This window comes from Homalodisca vitripennis, chromosome 7 (genome assembly GCF_021130785.1).
Source record: "Homalodisca vitripennis isolate AUS2020 chromosome 7, UT_GWSS_2.1, whole genome shotgun sequence".
Taxonomy (NCBI): Eukaryota; Metazoa; Arthropoda; class Insecta; order Hemiptera; family Cicadellidae; genus Homalodisca; species Homalodisca vitripennis.
Window position 1 is genome coordinate 141,341,523 of NC_060213.1, and position 17,306 is coordinate 141,358,828.

A 17,306-nucleotide genomic window follows, 5' to 3' on the forward strand; every position below is an offset into this window, starting at 1 on the left:
GCATTACTTGCAAATTCAAGGGTAAATAAATAGCAAATTGCTTAAGACTATGAATATCAGCAAATACCCTGCCACAAGTCTAAGTAACATTATCGGCCCAACTAAGAGTTTTTGTAATAGTCAGTCCAAGATTTTTGACCTTGTCACTGTAAAAAGAGGATGACCGTTCAATACGAGTGTAGGAGAGTTGTTCAAGTCGATACTGCTCAGAAGTCTGGAAGTTCCAATGAGAATAGTTTGAGTCTTGCTTTCGTTAAGTTTCAGTCCGTGTTTGAAGGCCCACGTTGCAATAGTGTCAATGTCAGTGTTCATGTCAGCAACAACGTTTGGATAGTTTGAAACGGAAAAGTGACTGAAGAAGAAAGATGGGAAAGAATGTCACTGGTGAAAAATAAGTTGAGTTTATAAATGAATCGAGACCTCACTTAAAATATGAATATCGGATTTATTTTATTACAATTTGACTTTAACAAATTTAGCGATAAAAAATCCAATGGTGTCCTCTTCAGGACTGTCTCCTAGTGGTGGTCCGAACCTCTGCACTTTCTGGCAATCTGTTTCACACAGGGAACTCTGGAATACAGAACTTAGTTATCAAGCACATTATTGAAGCTTCAGAAATGGGTGACTCCCTTACAATATAACGAATGCAATAATTGTCTTTAAAATATGTAAGGTTAGAATATACCTTGTAAAGTTAGATTATTAACTACATATATATATATATATATATATATATATATATATATATATATATATATATATATATATATCTGCTTGGGTATAGTGTGAGAGGATTTATTAGTAGGTTTCATCGGCAATTCAACACTCTCATATTTTTATTAGTAACACATATTTTTATTTTATTTCAAAATTTAATTTCTTTGCAATAGTTTTAACATTATGTAAAATCAGAAGTATCTTATTACCCATAACCATTTATATTGAACTTGAACAAATTTTAATAATCGTTTCGAATAACAAGTTAGATTCCAATGATTCTAATGATAACATTTGTACTTCAATTTTATGCTTCAAATCATTAATTTTAAGATAAATTCCATAAACATATTAAGCATGAAGAAATGTCCCTCTTTTAATATTTCAAACAATTATGTTTTACAAACTACTCGAGGAGAGATTTTTCTATTTAAATATCTAAACAATTACAATGATCAAACTATGCAAGGAGAGAATGTTCTCTTTAAATATTTAAACGGTTACATTTTAACTTCATGTTAAATTAACAAGTATAAATTTCTTGTGCTAATTAGGAATTTACATATCTTATATGCAAATTTTAAACATATCTTTTCTATAACAAACTGTTAATTTTATCTGTGTAAATAATCTGTAAATTGATTGCTTTTAAATGTAAGTACTTTGAAAATTTAAAAAAAGTTGCAATATTAATTGAATAAACTCTGATATTACCTATGTTATTTTCTTAATATTTAGATACAAAATTCTTAACTCACATAATTATTGGGCACTGACACTAGATACTTTTACCTAAAGTGTTTTTTCCCGCACACACACACCCGTCTTTTGTTTTACTCCCGCATCTTCCGCGAAATATAGAGGACTATATGGCTGACTGGGGTCCCATCTCCACTCCAGGATTTGTGTTTTGAGCAAAAGTCAACGACGTTACCAACCGTCAAATTATCACCATGATTTGAAAAGCGTTTTCACTGGTTTTTTAGAATGTTAATGCCATCTACATGTGACTCTGAATTCATTCAAATCATTTCTTCTTGGGAATCAAAAAATCACTTTGTCATACTGGTTGCTTACATCACATATTATAAAACCTTTATTATTATAAAAACTTATTTGCTGGATACATGCCTTATTTTTTAAACACTTTTCAAAAGCATTTGGTGTATAAATATTTGATTACATTACATTAATATTATGACTATGTAATAAATTATACATAAAATGTATTGGTTTATGATAAAAGTGCATTTGATAGAATCTCTCAATGGTAAAGATCAATAACCCAACATGGGCCTTCCACTGCAACTTAGAGACTTAACCCTTTGTACTCAGTAGGCCATCAAGAGTGGCCTCTCACTCAGCTGAAATTACAAGTAGCTGACAGGCCACAGCTAGTGGCCAACGGTGCTTGTGTAACTATGTACGTCACTTCGATCATTAACCATCGGCTCTTTAAATAACTGAGGTTTAAATGAAATTCCCCAACAAAGTTTATTAGTTTCAAGGTTAGAACTTTATTGATTGGCTATTTAATATTTGCTCTTAAACATACCAAGTAATATGTAGTTCAAGTTATAGGACGACCTTTTTAAAAAATATTTTTATTTTCAGTGTAAAAATACAATTGGTCTATAATATCAACAGAATATAAACTCGTTTATATACTAGAATAACAGCACTATACATCTAGTGCATTAACGTTATTGAAGGAGTTTGATAGGTTCTGACCTGAGCGATTCCTGGTTTTCCCACCAGAGGAACTGCCGGAACCAATTCCAACTGAGGGAACGAACCAAGAGCCCAACTGACGATGTCCTCATTCTCTTCTCTCGTTAATGAGCATGTACTGTAAACCAGCGAGCCACCAGGTTTTACCAACTGCACGGCCTGCAAAAAATCCCATTGCATCCCCATTTGTACAGATTGGCATACATTATATTTATATAATCCAGAACCAATATTTACTTGAATAAAAATACTGTTGTTAAAATATTTAGAACCTCAATAATTAAAAGATGAGATTTTTGTGAAAATGTTTGATTAAAAACAGTTTAGTTACAAAGTAAAATATTTAATTGATTGAAAAAGTATGCATAAAAATGAAAAATCGACTCAACATACATAAAATACAAAATAAAATTAAAAAGTAAAGTGTTTTTTTTACAAAATAAGTTACTTTTAACATCAGTTATCTATAGAAACCTAATTAGGATTTAATCAGGTTATGAACTAACCTCATTAAATCTGTAGCCTTGTTTAAAATGTTCAAATCTTATTGAAATGAATTCCTTTCTATTATATGCTTAAATTGGTTATACTGAACCTTTTATGAATGTCTGTCATTATTAATAAAGTCTGACTATAACAAACCCTCGAAAATCACAAGGACTACTTACAGAAGTCAAGACAGGACGTATAGAAACGTAAAACGTTCGTTTTCATTCGTATGTGTGTCAAGTCACGGAGCACTAGCAGTACTATAACAGCAACAGAGTATGGACGTTCGTTGGATACTACTCGTGCATCATGCATGGCCTAAATGCATCATTGACTGCTAGGGGAAGCCGTAATAAATTGAATATTGTTTTAATATATTTGACAATTTTAGACCTTCAATGGCACGTTTAACAATGAATAATTAATTTTGGAAATTACAGTTTACTAGTAAAGCACCAAAAATCAGTAATTTTTTCATTCTTACAGACACAAAACTTACTTATTGTTTGTAAATAATTTGCTTTGTATGTCTAGATGCAGAAATAAACAAGCTCAATTTTAATGTAACTCCCGTAGTTTTAGCGCAATTAGTTTGTTTTGTTGTTAACGTTCAAACTTGGACATCTAACAATCCGAGAGTAGGTAGGTGCTTTCCTAACAGACAGTTTGTCAACCGGTGGCATAGCATTTAATATTTTATCCTATACTATCATTGGAAAACAGTATTTTTAATGCTTAACTTATTTCCCAAATATGATATACTATTGGCGGTTAGTTGTTCTTTCGTCACAATTTTGTAAAAGCCTTTCTAAATAGCGTTGCATTTTCTTGAGTTGATTCGCAAAATGTGGTGAATGCGATCGTAGCTTAAGCCCTGAGTCAATGTTGGGGAAATACCATTTCTCCAAAATAGCCAAGGTAAACCCACGAAAGTAAGAACCAAGGAAGCAAATGTCAATGCTATTTTGGGGTGTTAAAAGCATGTTGCTTGTTGGTTTCTTGGAACGTGGCAAGACCAATGAAGTCTACCTCAGTTTTCTCACATCTGGCCTTATGTTCATGCATGAAAATGCTCACCACACACAACAAACTTTTCATCTAATTCTTTTAATATTTTGTTCATCCCTTACAGTCCAAACTTGGCTACTATTAAATTTAATTTATTTACATACATGAAGAGACTTGCATCCCTAGCACTTCTTCAATCATGAAAAGCTTCAAAGCATAAGGGAAGTTGCCTACATTCACAGACGGAAGATTTTTTTGCAGAGAGTATTTAAAAAATGAAACTGTTCAGAAAAACTGGAAATTGTATTGAAATAACATGGAAATGTGAAACATAAATACATGTAATAACAACTTATATTACTTTCTGAACAGCCTTCATAACAAATGTATGAGTACAAGTGAAATATAATTCTATTGTTAAAATAAAGAAGCTAAGGTTTTTCTTCTTTAAAAATGCCTGCAATTAGCAAACTAGAAATGTTTAATAAGCCATTACTCACACAAATACTAAAAAAAATCAGTTACTTATGCTCAATCAATTGTTGCTAAATCAAACTCATATGGTATCCCAGAAACTACATTTAAAACATTTTTGTTTCTGCAGGAAGAAACAAAAAATGTTATCAATAAATTATGTAAGAAAATTAAAGTTAGAATTCTCTTCTTTACAAGGCTGCAATGAATAATATCAGTATACACACAGTCTTGTAATATTGTTGCTAAGTACACCTATACATTTCATGTAAGTAAACATTTTTAATTTAGATATCAACTCAGTAAACTTTAGATGTACAACTTCATCAATTTCCTATTAATAAATTTACAGCAACGGACGCACATTACTCTTACTCCGGCTGTGCTAAAGAGGGTACACTTACTCATGTAGCAGTGAAGGTCCTAATTTGCAATATGATTAGATAATATGACAAATTGTTATCTTCCATCTAGATCTGTACTATCTTAAATTACAACGTTACCACCGCTTTTCTAATGAATGTCAGACTATAATGTACATTAGATCTTATACGGCAAATAACAACAAAATATTTTTTGAGCTAGCAGATTTTCTCTCCTAACTTACCGTGGTAAACAGCTTCCTCTGTAGCTTGGGATGTGAGGAAATCTGTTTGCTTGTTATCTTGCAGCTAATCTGAGGCCTCTGACCAAGAGCACTGCACGGTGCGTCCAACAGAACGTGATCAAACGTGTTGGGAGCAAAAGGTGGTGACCAGTCCGAACCAGAGGCATGAGCAGAAGCTGAAACCGCTCTGGTGGAATCGAAGGCATACGCTCTCACACAGTCGGCCTGCATGGTCTCACAGAGAGCCTTGAGTGCTTCAATCTTCCGAGGAATCTTGTCTAATGCCACCAGCACTCCCTGCAGGCATAAAAAAATTAGAGTTAACGTGTAGACACAGGTTATCTACTAGATGATTCTTAAGGTGTTTATGTCCTGTTAGAACTCCAAGTATTAGTCATATACATCCCTCTTACTTACTCAGGTATAGGATCTACCGCAGCCTTTAGAATAAGGAAAGATTTAAAATTTTTATAATCTGTCATGAGGAAGATCTTGTTTTGTCTCCACAGAAATTTACTAGAACTCTGTTGCATGAGAAGGAAACTCAATAGCCCGGTTCTTGCCCTACCCAATTGCTACCAGATCCTTTCTTGAAACAAAATATACTATAAACGTAACATATATCAGAGCCTCACTTGACCCGACACCCAACCAAAAGACATTTTGTTCTTCTCTGCCTGTTCAATTGGAGCATTTAGGTATTGACTCAGAAGGATCTTTGCACTGCTTCTGGAGTGAAAGGACATTCAGGATGAATAAGGTTGGGGGTAGGGGCCGCCTCCTATCGAGATCCATGAGGAAGAATTAGGGCACTACATCTCAAAGTCATGTCCCCCCGGAAGAAGTCAAGTCAAAGTCAAAGTATCTTTATTACATGATCATTAAGAACAGTAATTTGTCAGATTATAATACAAAGTTATTATAATACAATTGTAATATAATAGTTGTGAATTAAAAATTGTTTAAATGTTGAAGGTCATGGTAGTTCTTGCATTTGTAGATTCCAGAAACTCTTCTATAGTGTAGACAGGATTCTTAAGTAGAAATTCTCTAAGCGAGTTCTTCAGTCTGTCGCCTGTCAGGTTTCGGAGGAAGTCTGGAAGGAGGTTTTTTAATTTTCGCCCTATGTATGATGGTTTTTTTTTTTCAAAGAGGGCTGTTCTGTGTTGCGGAATGGTAAGCCTTGAGGCATGGCGTGTGGGGTGATTGTGAACGTCCATGTGAGTCTGCAGGTGTAATTTGTCGACGTGTAAGATCGCTTCATAGATGTAGAGTGCAGGTACTGTAAGTATGCCTAGGGTCTGGTAGGCCTGTCGGCAGCTTTGCAGCGGCTCAAGGTTTGCAAGAGTCCTGACTGCCTTCTTTTGTAGTACAAGCACTCTCTTAAAGTTCCCTAACGAGGTTCCCCAGATTATAAGGCTGTATCTAATGTGAGACTCTACTAATGCATAGTAGGCTACTTTTGCCGCTTCCAGAGTGCCAACCCATTTGATACGTTTAACAACGTAGATACCTGTACTGATCTTTCTGCAAATGTTGTTTACGTGATCTGTCCAAGTGAGTCCGCTGTCTATAGTTACACCTAAAAACTTAGTCTGATTAAGCACTGATGTATTGGGGATGCTTGCAGGTAGGACTTTTTTCTTGCTAAAATGCACTTGTGTAGTTTCGTCAGGATTTATTGCCAAGTCATTTAATTTGCTGTAGGCAATGGCATTTTGTAGAGAATGAACAGAGTTATTATACAATTCTTCAGCTGAGCCATTTCTTAAAAGGAGAGTTGTATCATCTGCGTACATTATACAGGGGGGGAGAAGGGGAGGCCAGCTCTGAACCAGCCTCTCCAGTCTAGGCAGGCAGGGGGTGGCACACCCTTGTTGAGGGTAGCAAGAACCTCTGAAGTTAGGGAACAAACCCCACCAACTCCAACAGTCATCTCCCACAGTAGACTAAACCTGTCGAATTGCCCTTACACCCCAGAATCTCGACATTTGCGGTTAGTGATGTGCTGCTCCTGAACATGCATAAGGTTGCCCAGATTTAAGTGACACATCGGAGTTTGCTGTGCCCAGTGGTAAGTTTAACTGGAAGGTATAAACCAGCCAGAAGTGATCCCTGCTGGGTACAGTTATACCTTTAGTATAGGGAGAAAATAAGGTCATATGAAATACCATCAAGTCGGCGGAATTACCGGAATCGGTCCTACGACTTAGGCTGCCAGTCTACCACATTAGCTAGGTTAAATGATTCTGAAAGTCACAACAATCTTGAAAAACAACACAAATTGGGTACCCCTGAAACTGAAACTTAGATGTACCCAGTTAAAAACTTAGGCGCGGTAAATTAACTATATTTTTTTACTTAAGGCTTTTTTACTAACATAAGATCAACTGTTACTTAGAAAGTCCCAATTAACTATGACAAACAAGTCCTATTATAGTTGTGCATGAAAACTAAAACAGAAACATTCTGGTCTCTCCTATGTTTCTAGTTTGGACCATAGAAATCTAATTTGGTCGATCCAAATCCAAATCCAGAATCAATTATTGATTGATTACATTTCTATTAACTTAGGTTTAACTAGTATACACATTATAATTTATTAATAAATGAATTTGTAATGTATTTTATTTTATAGTATTGTAAGTTTTCTTAAATTGTAGTTCACAAGACATATGTTTGGTGCAGTTTATATTCATATATTCATGTAATGGTATATTTATTATGTAATTATAAAAATATGCAATTCATATTTATGACCAAAAAATTATTCCGATCCTGTGACAATAATTCAGAGATATTGGTGATAGCTATTTTAGATATTTTGTCTCTATTTGGTTTTCATACCATATTGTTAATCATGATTAAGTTTTATTAATGCTTTTCAGATGTGCAAATGTCGGGTTTAGCTCCAGTTCTCCTTCCAGGATCTGAAATCTGATGCTATCCTAAAATCTAGATTCTTGTTTGTCTAAAGGGATCCAACAATAGTCAGTAACGAAGATGTTCAAAACGAATTCTTTGCATCATTTTGACATCACAGACAACTCAACTGCAAAATGTAGCGCAATCTAGACGAAGAGGTATTCTCGTTGTCTCATCATTGCGACAGCATCAGATTTCAGATGCTGCACATAAGAGGAAGGTGAACTGGAGCAAAACTGAACATTCGCATTGAATTAACCCTACCCTCCATAGTTGCATTATTTTCAGATATATAACTCAACATTGTGTTGTCTCACACGATAAAACGTGAAGGTATTTCCAAAATGAATCAGCACTAACCGTGTTCTCCATGAGAGCAGCAAGGTGGGTAGTCTTGTGGCCAGGAGCTGCACAGAGATCTATGACCTTGTCTCCGGGCCGAGGACAGACCACACGACCGCAGACTATGGACGGGAGATTCTGCAGCAGTCCTAGTGGCTGTGGCACTTCCACCGCAGTCACTCCGCTAGCCGGCAGCATTACCTCCACTGCTACACCCCTTCGCAAAATCATAACGTACTTGTACTTTCATTATTTTTGTTATCGGCTCACCACCTTTACTTATCTTCATATTAAGGCTTTAAGTGAGAATTAAGACTATCCAAATTGTTTATCTCTCCTTACGTTAAAGGGTGGACAGCTCTCTTAGACCAGAACAAGGAGGATATAAGACTGATATTAGGAATGTTGACAGGACATGGCCCTCTAAGGAAGCACCTTATGAAGGTAGAGTAACGAATGTAGACTCTGTGGAGAGGAGGAGGAGTCAGCAGAGCACATTCGGTTAGATTGTGCTGCCATTGTAGAAACTCGGAAAAGATACCTGGGAGCATATCTCCTCAGCCCCAAGGACATTAGAGACCAGGAGCCCTCAAATCTGATTGGTTTTTGCAAAAGCCTCAGACTTTGAGGCCACAAAATTAAAGTAAAGGAGGCGCAAAGGTCCTTTTAGGACTAAGCGCGGGGACATCATAAAAGTCGAGTGATCTAAGACGTCGGCATTTGGATCTGAGTTAGAGATAATACAGTCCAAATTCTGTCTATGACGTTGCATTTTTATCAGTATCATCGACCTTATACTGTATCGACTCTCCCACTTATTCTGTTTGATAAGATCCTTGCACAGGCCAGTGAAAAATCATCTTACTTTTGAATATCAGTGGCTTTTGAATAGCTTAAGTCACATGAGGATGGGTGAAATATGGCTTAAGGGTATCGGCCTCTCTTTTTTATAAAAACGTTAATAAAATTCAGAAACAAATTCAGGTTAAACTTCATTTATTCTGGGATTTTGAATAACAAAGATAAATTCCTTAAACTAACAAAAACATTTAATACTTTGCAAAAACACATCCATTTGAATAGTTTCACTGTTGCTTCTATCATAAATTCTGAAAATATTGCACTAAAATCTCAAAATGACTTCATTGGTTTCTTGATAAATCAAGAAAATAAAGCTAAAACTCCGTACAATAGGTCACTACTATAGGACACAATCATGTGCAAGATAACAGAAGAGCAGTATAACAAACCTTACTTAGGATGGAGATCCTTTTGAAAGAGATGACTTCGAGACATTCTCATGATGCCGTTACCCACAAACACTTTCCCTGGGTCGACAAAAGGCACGGTCAGACCTCGCTTGCACCTTCGACCGGAGTCAGTGTAAATACTCACCCACTCACCTTCTTGGGTGCCTGCAATGCGGAATTTAAGGTAACTGATTTTATTTTTTCAAAAACAGTGCATTCTGTTAAATTGATGTTTGTGTTGTTCTAAAAGCGTTTTTAATTTAAAACTTCATATTTATTTTTCGTCTTTGATTGGATTTTAGACAATAGACAATATTATCAAGACATGTTACAGAGTCAAACGGTTTTTACAAGTGAATTCTATTATTAAATGAGAAGTCTAATTAAGATTCATCATTCCATGAGAAGAACTCATCGAATGTGTAGTATGCGTGGCCTTGCAGCCAACACCGTAGGGTTCTCTTTATAGATCCTGGGTTGTCTTTCAGATGATCTGGTAGCTTGTTGAAGAGTTTCATTCCAGATGTTTTTTTTTAACAATGCTGTTCTATGGACTGGTACAGTGCAATCCCCTGCTTGTCTAGTGTAATGGCAATGTAGGTCTTTTTGTTTTAGAGGATCCTTACTTAAGCAATAAAATATGGTTTCTAGGATGTAAATGGATGTTATTGTCAATATTTTCCAGTTTTTGAAAATGTTTCTGCAGCTCTCTCAAGGTTCCAGCCATTAGCCTTATTGCTTTTTTCTGCATTACCAGAACTCTGTGGAGATTGCCACCTGAAGAAGCACTCCAGACTGCTATTCCATAATGGAGGTGGCTTTCCAATAAGTACACAACCTGTTTTTTCTTGAAATAAATAAAGAAATTTCTCAAAAGAAAGAAACCGATTGTTAGCCACACTTAGCCCGATAGCTTCCAAACAATTACACCAAAAAAACTAAACAATAACCTTTATGCATACGGGTCTGAGGATGAGTTGGTTACTCCCTTAGTTGCCTTCCCCCAGGGTGAATCTACCCTACTTAAGTAGATCGGTGTCTACTAAGGTTGTAAGCCTAATAAATTACAGGACATGGTCACCTGAGGAAGCATCCTCACAGAGTTAGCATTTTCCGGGAGGATCCACTCTGTAGATTATGTGATGAGCAGACGGAAACTACTGAACACCTGCTCTTTGACTACCCTGCAATAGCAAGGGAGCGCTACACCATCTTTGATAGTCTGGAAAAGGGTGGTGAATTTTCCAAGGAGCTGATCGGTTGTTTTCAGCAGTTTGTAGACCAGCTAAAACTGTAAACTTCCAGAGTGAGCAAATGGGCCTATGAGGCTTAAGTGCATTACAATAGGCTGTCTCTTAGAAGAAGAAGCCACACTAGTTTTGGTAAGGTTATAATGAGATTAAATGGATTATCAAATGGATTAAAAATATGAAAGGAAAATTTATTTTCTCAAATCATATTTTGCTTCGTTTGACACACTATAAACCTTGTCAGATATGTAAATAAATGTGAAATCAGTGTCATATAATCATTTACAGACCCTGAGAGTTTAGTGTCTTTAACTACTTGCTTACGGTTATGTACGAACAATAGTTTTATTGAAACAAAATGTTTAAAAACAAACATCTAACTAGCAAGATCATCATGATGTCTGTTTCCAAACATAAACTTCTTTATAAGTTCATTTTCCCTGATTGGTTAAACTTACCGATTGGTTGTTCGTCCGACAGCAACACAATACTGAACTTTTGCAAAAGCTACAACGCTGGCCAGCAGTATTTACAGTAATATATTTCTGGTAATAAATATGGTGCTATTCATGTTTTCTATTGTTGATTTCCAAGCACATTGCATATAATATATTACACACTGTTGTACAGTATGTGGTAATCATTTTCTCTCTCTTCCCAATGGAATTGTAATAATTTGGCAATAATCAAAATTTATTCAAAAAGATATTATATTCTATTGAACAAACCAATTCTCTATAGTCCTTGGGATACAGGATTGTTTATTAACTATTTGCACAAGATTGTTACAAAGTGCCCAGGCAATAATCCTTCAAACTCACAAGTTTTTGTTACATGTTGCACAACACTTTTTAAAGATTAAAAAATTCAAATAACTCATAACAATGCAATTAAAACTATGTCTCCTTAACTATAGCATAAAATTGCACAATATGTTCATATACGCACTGCTTATAGGTTCAGGTACCCTTAAGAAGAATACTGGACCTCAAATCTGGTGTAACAAGCCTACCATGGACAAAATAAATACTCCACTTACTGGGCATCATTCCAAGGACACCAGGGGCAAAAACATTAGCTCCCCTGAGCACAGCTGCTCCACATGCTGCGTCAACAATGATCTCCCGTTCATGCTTTGTCAGCTGCGCGTCTGTGCACGCCCAGGGAGCAACCACCAGACAGTCCGGCAACTCTGCATGTTGATACACGTCAGGTCTTTTCAGTCCTCGCCTGTCACTTTCCTGAATAACAATATAATTATGTCACCTAGGCATTTTACAATTACAATTAATTTCAATAGAATAATAATTCAGTAATATGGTAATAAGTAATAAAATTCTAGAACTTGTAATAACTTCAGCATTACAATTGTTAATAGACACGAAAACATTAGTTTGATATAGTAATGATATTTGAAATCATTTTTCTCATATTGAATGGATGAATTCAAGATTGCTAAAAAATTGAATAGTAAAATTATATAAATCCTAAGATTTTTTCGAACATGAATTAAATAATGTTTAAACATCAGAAATCTAAATACTGTTTCCTTCTCAAAATTGATATTTTTGGGAATAATGACGATTGTACAACAAAATTAAAGAATTTTAAACACCAAACATTTATTAGGTAGTAAACTTTAACTAACTATGAACAAATTTAACAAAACATGCTTGAACTATAAGTAATTATATTTTTTAAAGACCCGTTTTACTTGAGCCGAAATTATCAGAGGTATTTGAACATGAATGCCCTTCCCCTGCAACTTTTAGTGCAGGTTTCGCTGTCGGTATAAACAACAAACCAAAAACATCGGGTAGGGTCCAATAAGCGGACCCAGTTTTTTATATCGAAGAATATAATCATCGATACCTAATATTCGCATATCGAATCATAGACTATCAATCGATATAAAAGTAATAACAATCATATGTTTTAAATTAAAATGTGAATTTAATGATGTAACAAATAATAAATGAACATAACCAAAATCAGGGAAACTCATAACTTTAACTAAATGAAACAGAACGAAAACGTTTTTACTAAAGTTGTGTCCACCATTACCTTCTTTTTTGCATCTGAAGACGACCATGTTAGCTCCTCTGACAGTTACATTTGTTACCTTTCCACAAATATCACATAATGGATTTTTAGGTACTAACCCAACATTCTGAAGCCATAAAAACATGTTTTATCGTCTTTTAAAGCAATTTCGTGAAGCTTCCTAAGATTGACAGCCATTTTACTTATAATACACAATGTTACTTATGTGAAATTAAAAATATTACCTTAATTGTATTATTTGAAAGTGTTTACAGCTGTTCATATAGATTATTTGAGTTAATTGTTAAAAATAATTAATCAGTATCGATTGATTATATCGATGGTTATGATTAAGTAATATCGTTTGCCCATTTCGATATAAAAAACCGGGTCCGCTTATTGGACCCTACCCAAAACATCTGACACCTGCCAGGAATATGCAGCAAAGTTACAACACAAAATCATACTCCAATAATGTCTAAAAGTATAAATTTTGTGTCTGAATCATCTTAATACAGTACCTCATTATTTTGTTGTTTCTAGTCTTTCATTTCAACCATTTTGTTAGTTTTTATCAAAAATTCTAATTTATAAACTTTAAAAATAATGACAAAGTGTAACTCAAAACTTTAAAAAAAGTAGGTCATATTAAATTATGTAGGCTACTAGAAATTGTACAAATTCTCTTTTGTCTTGTTATAATAAAGCTTTAATAATCATTAAATTCATCTGTTGACAGACTACAGAATGTTAAGTAGCCTATCTTATGTTAAAAATTAATAAAATTCAAATACATCAATGGTTCTTATAAATCGATCAAGTTTGACCATTTTGTTAATACACTGTGTATAATTTGCTAAGATAATCATTCTAACAAAATTTGCTACAAAACAAAATTTTTAGGACTAAAACAATAAATTAAAAAATGAGACAAGATTTCTGTCTGTACAAGATAATCGAAAATATGAAAAGCATTGTTGTGGTTGTTTACAAAAAAATTTTTTTAATCTTCGGAGCCATTTAAAATTAAAAGGAACAAATAAAATAACTTAATTGGAAAAGCTCCTAAAATCATGAGATAAAAAAATTAACTAAACTTACCTCTGTAATGGAATAATTTATTATATCCGTTAATTTCTCTGTGGATGTTATAATTGTGTTTACTCGTATTGTTGTAAACTTTGGAGCGGAAGAAAACCACTTGTGTCTGCAATCCTGTGAAATAGTGTGAACTGAACACTAGTGTATTGAGCCAGAAACATATTTAGTCAAAGGAGTTAATGATTTCTCCCTTTCCGAAATAACTTGGTAAAATTATAATACTATACAATAGTAATAATTGTTATTTATACAATATACATTCTTTAGTACGTGAATCATATCAATAACTTAGTTTTAACTAAGGGTAGGGTACGATAAGCGGACCCGGTTTTTTATATCGAAGTATGTAATCATCGATACCTGATATTCGCATCTCAAATCCTACAATATCAATCGATATAAAAGTATCTATAGTCCTCAATAACAATCATGTTTTAAATTAAAATATGAATTTAATATTTACAGTGATCAAACAAATTATTATAACCAAAATTAGGAAAACTGAAGACGACCATATTTGCTCCTCTCACAGTTAGGCTACAGTTGTTTCTTTCCCACAAATTTCACATAATGGGTTTTTCGGTACGAGTCCAACATGTTGAAGTCACAAAAAACATGTCTTATCATCTTTTAAAGCAAAGTCGTTTAGTTTTCTAAAAATTAACTGTCATTTTTAATAATAAAATGTTACTTATAAATAATTGAAATATTACATAATGAGTATTGTTTTAAATTGTTTACAGCTGTTGATATACATTATTTAAGTTAATGGTTCAAAATAATTAATCAGTATCGGTTGATTATATCAATGGTTGTGATTAAATAATATCGTTTGCCAATTTCAATATAAAAAACCAGGTCCGCTTATCGTACCCTACCCTTAACTAAAATTAATTTAATTTAATTGTAAATTTAAATATGCTGAAAAATAACATGTAATCTAAAACTACTGAAATGGCTTAATAAGAAATAGTAGATAGGGACAGAATGGCCTCCTTCTCCCCGACATCACTTCCTTTTGAGAGGCAGAAAAGTAAAGTAAAGAAAGTCTTATTTTACCAGGCAAAATTAGAGCTAAGAAACCCTCTCTAACACCTGGAAAATGAATAACATAATCATGTAATCTTCACAGCAAGTCAAATAAATTCTGTTCTTTCTAATTATGTAATTTTTTAGGGCTCTAGCAAGAAAACTCCTAAAGACAATCGTGGCCTCTGGATAATGCCAAAGTACCAGTCAATAGTTGGGAAATTATAAGATTAAAGGCCGACCTGGCAAATCACGAATTTGAAGTTATCAATGTATTCTGCTCATACTCCTGAACAAAAAATATATATGGTTTTAGGGGGTGCAAATGACAAATAACATGATTTTAGAGGGTATATACATAAATAGTTGTTCTTAATGTTTTAATGTTCTGTGTCTGGATATCTGTAAATATTATCTGCAGCTGGGACTGATAGCGTATCTGTTATCTGAGCGCTCTGGGGCAGAAGTCAGAGATAACGTGTACTGTAGCTTGGATCGAGTGAGTGCGTGAAAATCATGGATCAACCATCTACTAGTTCGACCAATTGTAATGAACTGGTGAGTTGTAAAAATTATCTGCGGCTGGGACTGATAGCGTATCTGTTTTCTGAACGCTCCGGGGCAGAAGTCAGTGCTTCACTAGATATCATGTACTGTAGTTTGGATCGAGTGAGTGCGTGACGATCATGGATCAACCATCCACTAGTTCGACCAATCGTAGTGAATTGGTGTGTCGGAGTGTTTTGTCGGGCATGTTAAGAGTTTACGTTTCGACTGAAACGAGATTATTTAGTTTATGTACATTCTTTGGAACACACTAATGGTAAGTGTTCTCTATTAATGTCCATTTATATATTTATATTAGGGGTATTCATGATTTATTAAGATTTTTACACGGTGCATAATTGCCATTCCATTACAATTCAATTTATATTTCTGATCAGCCCCACTAGAATTTGATATTTTACTGATAGGTACTATCTCGAGGGATGTTTTTCTTTCGTTGACATCAGCGCGGGCTTCGGCTGCTCCCGCTGATGGCCGGAGGCACTCGTATCAACTTGATAACAACTAATTCATTTGTAGCTCGAAATTTTAGAAAAACATTGTTCATTAGGATCAAAATTCTGCTCATTTCAGTATTATTTTTTATTTACATTTGCAAAGATAGCGCCGCATCCAATGACATCATCACGAGGTTGAATCATGGTCACAAAAGGTCACGTGATGCCCGATGTGGATGTTAAACATGGAAATATTGCTCCACGCTTGAACAGTTGTTCCATTTTTAATGTTCTAGAACTTCATTATTTCTCATTTCCACCCCGCCAAACCTTATATTGTTTTGTTCTGTAAGACGATTCCAATAAGTTAATAACGCGAAACTCGTTTTGCAGCTCCGGTCGTTAATGTGACGATTACCAATAGTTGTATTCATACAGAGGAAAAAATTTGTTTGTACTGTATAAGATAATCTTGATTGTAGAAACTATAACCTACCTCATCAGGGTTATGTTTACAAATGCATGTTAAGCCACAAAACAAATATTCTGGAATATTCTCAAACACATCACTGTTTACAAAGATTGTTTTTTCCATATTATAAAAATAGTCACAGCATAATATGTTAGGCTTTGTTTTGATGATACAATCTATTTGTAACTGTTAGGCTTACATTTGCTTCATCTTGGTTATTTTTATGGAGGTGATATATTTTTCTTCAGTTTAAAATACAACTTCAAGTATCAAGTACAAAATCTGGAGCACACTTAATTCAAATAACTAAAGCACAAATTAAAAAATAAAACAATAAGTCATAATTGATTGACTGTGTTTACATCCGCATTTATGTTTTTTTATTGTTTAGATTCTTGCATTCTTCTTCTTCTCAGTTTCATCTCGACGACGTTTCATGGTACAGTACATGAGAGAGACAGATTAGCAAAGCAAGTAGAAACGATTTATAATAAAGGTATTAAAACAAATATAAAATGTAACTTTATGTAGACTAGGATTACTTATGAAAAATAGGATGGAAGGAGCATTGATCTCTTGTTTGTTAGTTTACAATTTTCTATTAATTCACTCTTGTTAAGTACAAAATATTTTATTGATTTTAAATAAGTGCGATGGCCAAGAGTCGTGTTTCGCAACATAATTCAGAAATGGACTAAGTTCGATAATATCGAATTTTCAGCTTTACATAGTCAATACGCGTATGTACCTATGCGAATGTTTACATATTTGTAGAATAGTGCTCTTGGTATCAATTTACAATAACGTGACCATGGAAAGGTATGTTCATTTTTTTCCTCTGAAAACAATAGTGAAGAAAAA

General features: G+C 34.3%; 1 protein-coding gene across 1 annotated transcript; it reads right to left on the minus strand.

The window, feature by feature from the left end:
• Positions 1–425: 425 nt before the first annotated feature.
• LOC124366436 (tRNA (cytosine(72)-C(5))-methyltransferase NSUN6) lies at positions 426–16,837 on the minus strand. The gene is made up of 8 exons (XM_046822988.1): positions 16,470–16,837; positions 13,941–14,054; positions 11,836–12,037; positions 9,552–9,711; positions 8,315–8,513; positions 5,030–5,326; positions 2,452–2,610; positions 426–573 (listed from the first exon to the last, which is right to left on the minus strand). The coding sequence occupies exons 1-8, from the start codon at positions 16,566–16,568 to the stop codon at positions 454–456; spliced, it is 1,350 nt and encodes a 449-aa protein (XP_046678944.1). The 5' UTR covers positions 16,569–16,837; the 3' UTR covers positions 426–453.
• Positions 16,838–17,306: the final 469 nt, after the last annotated feature.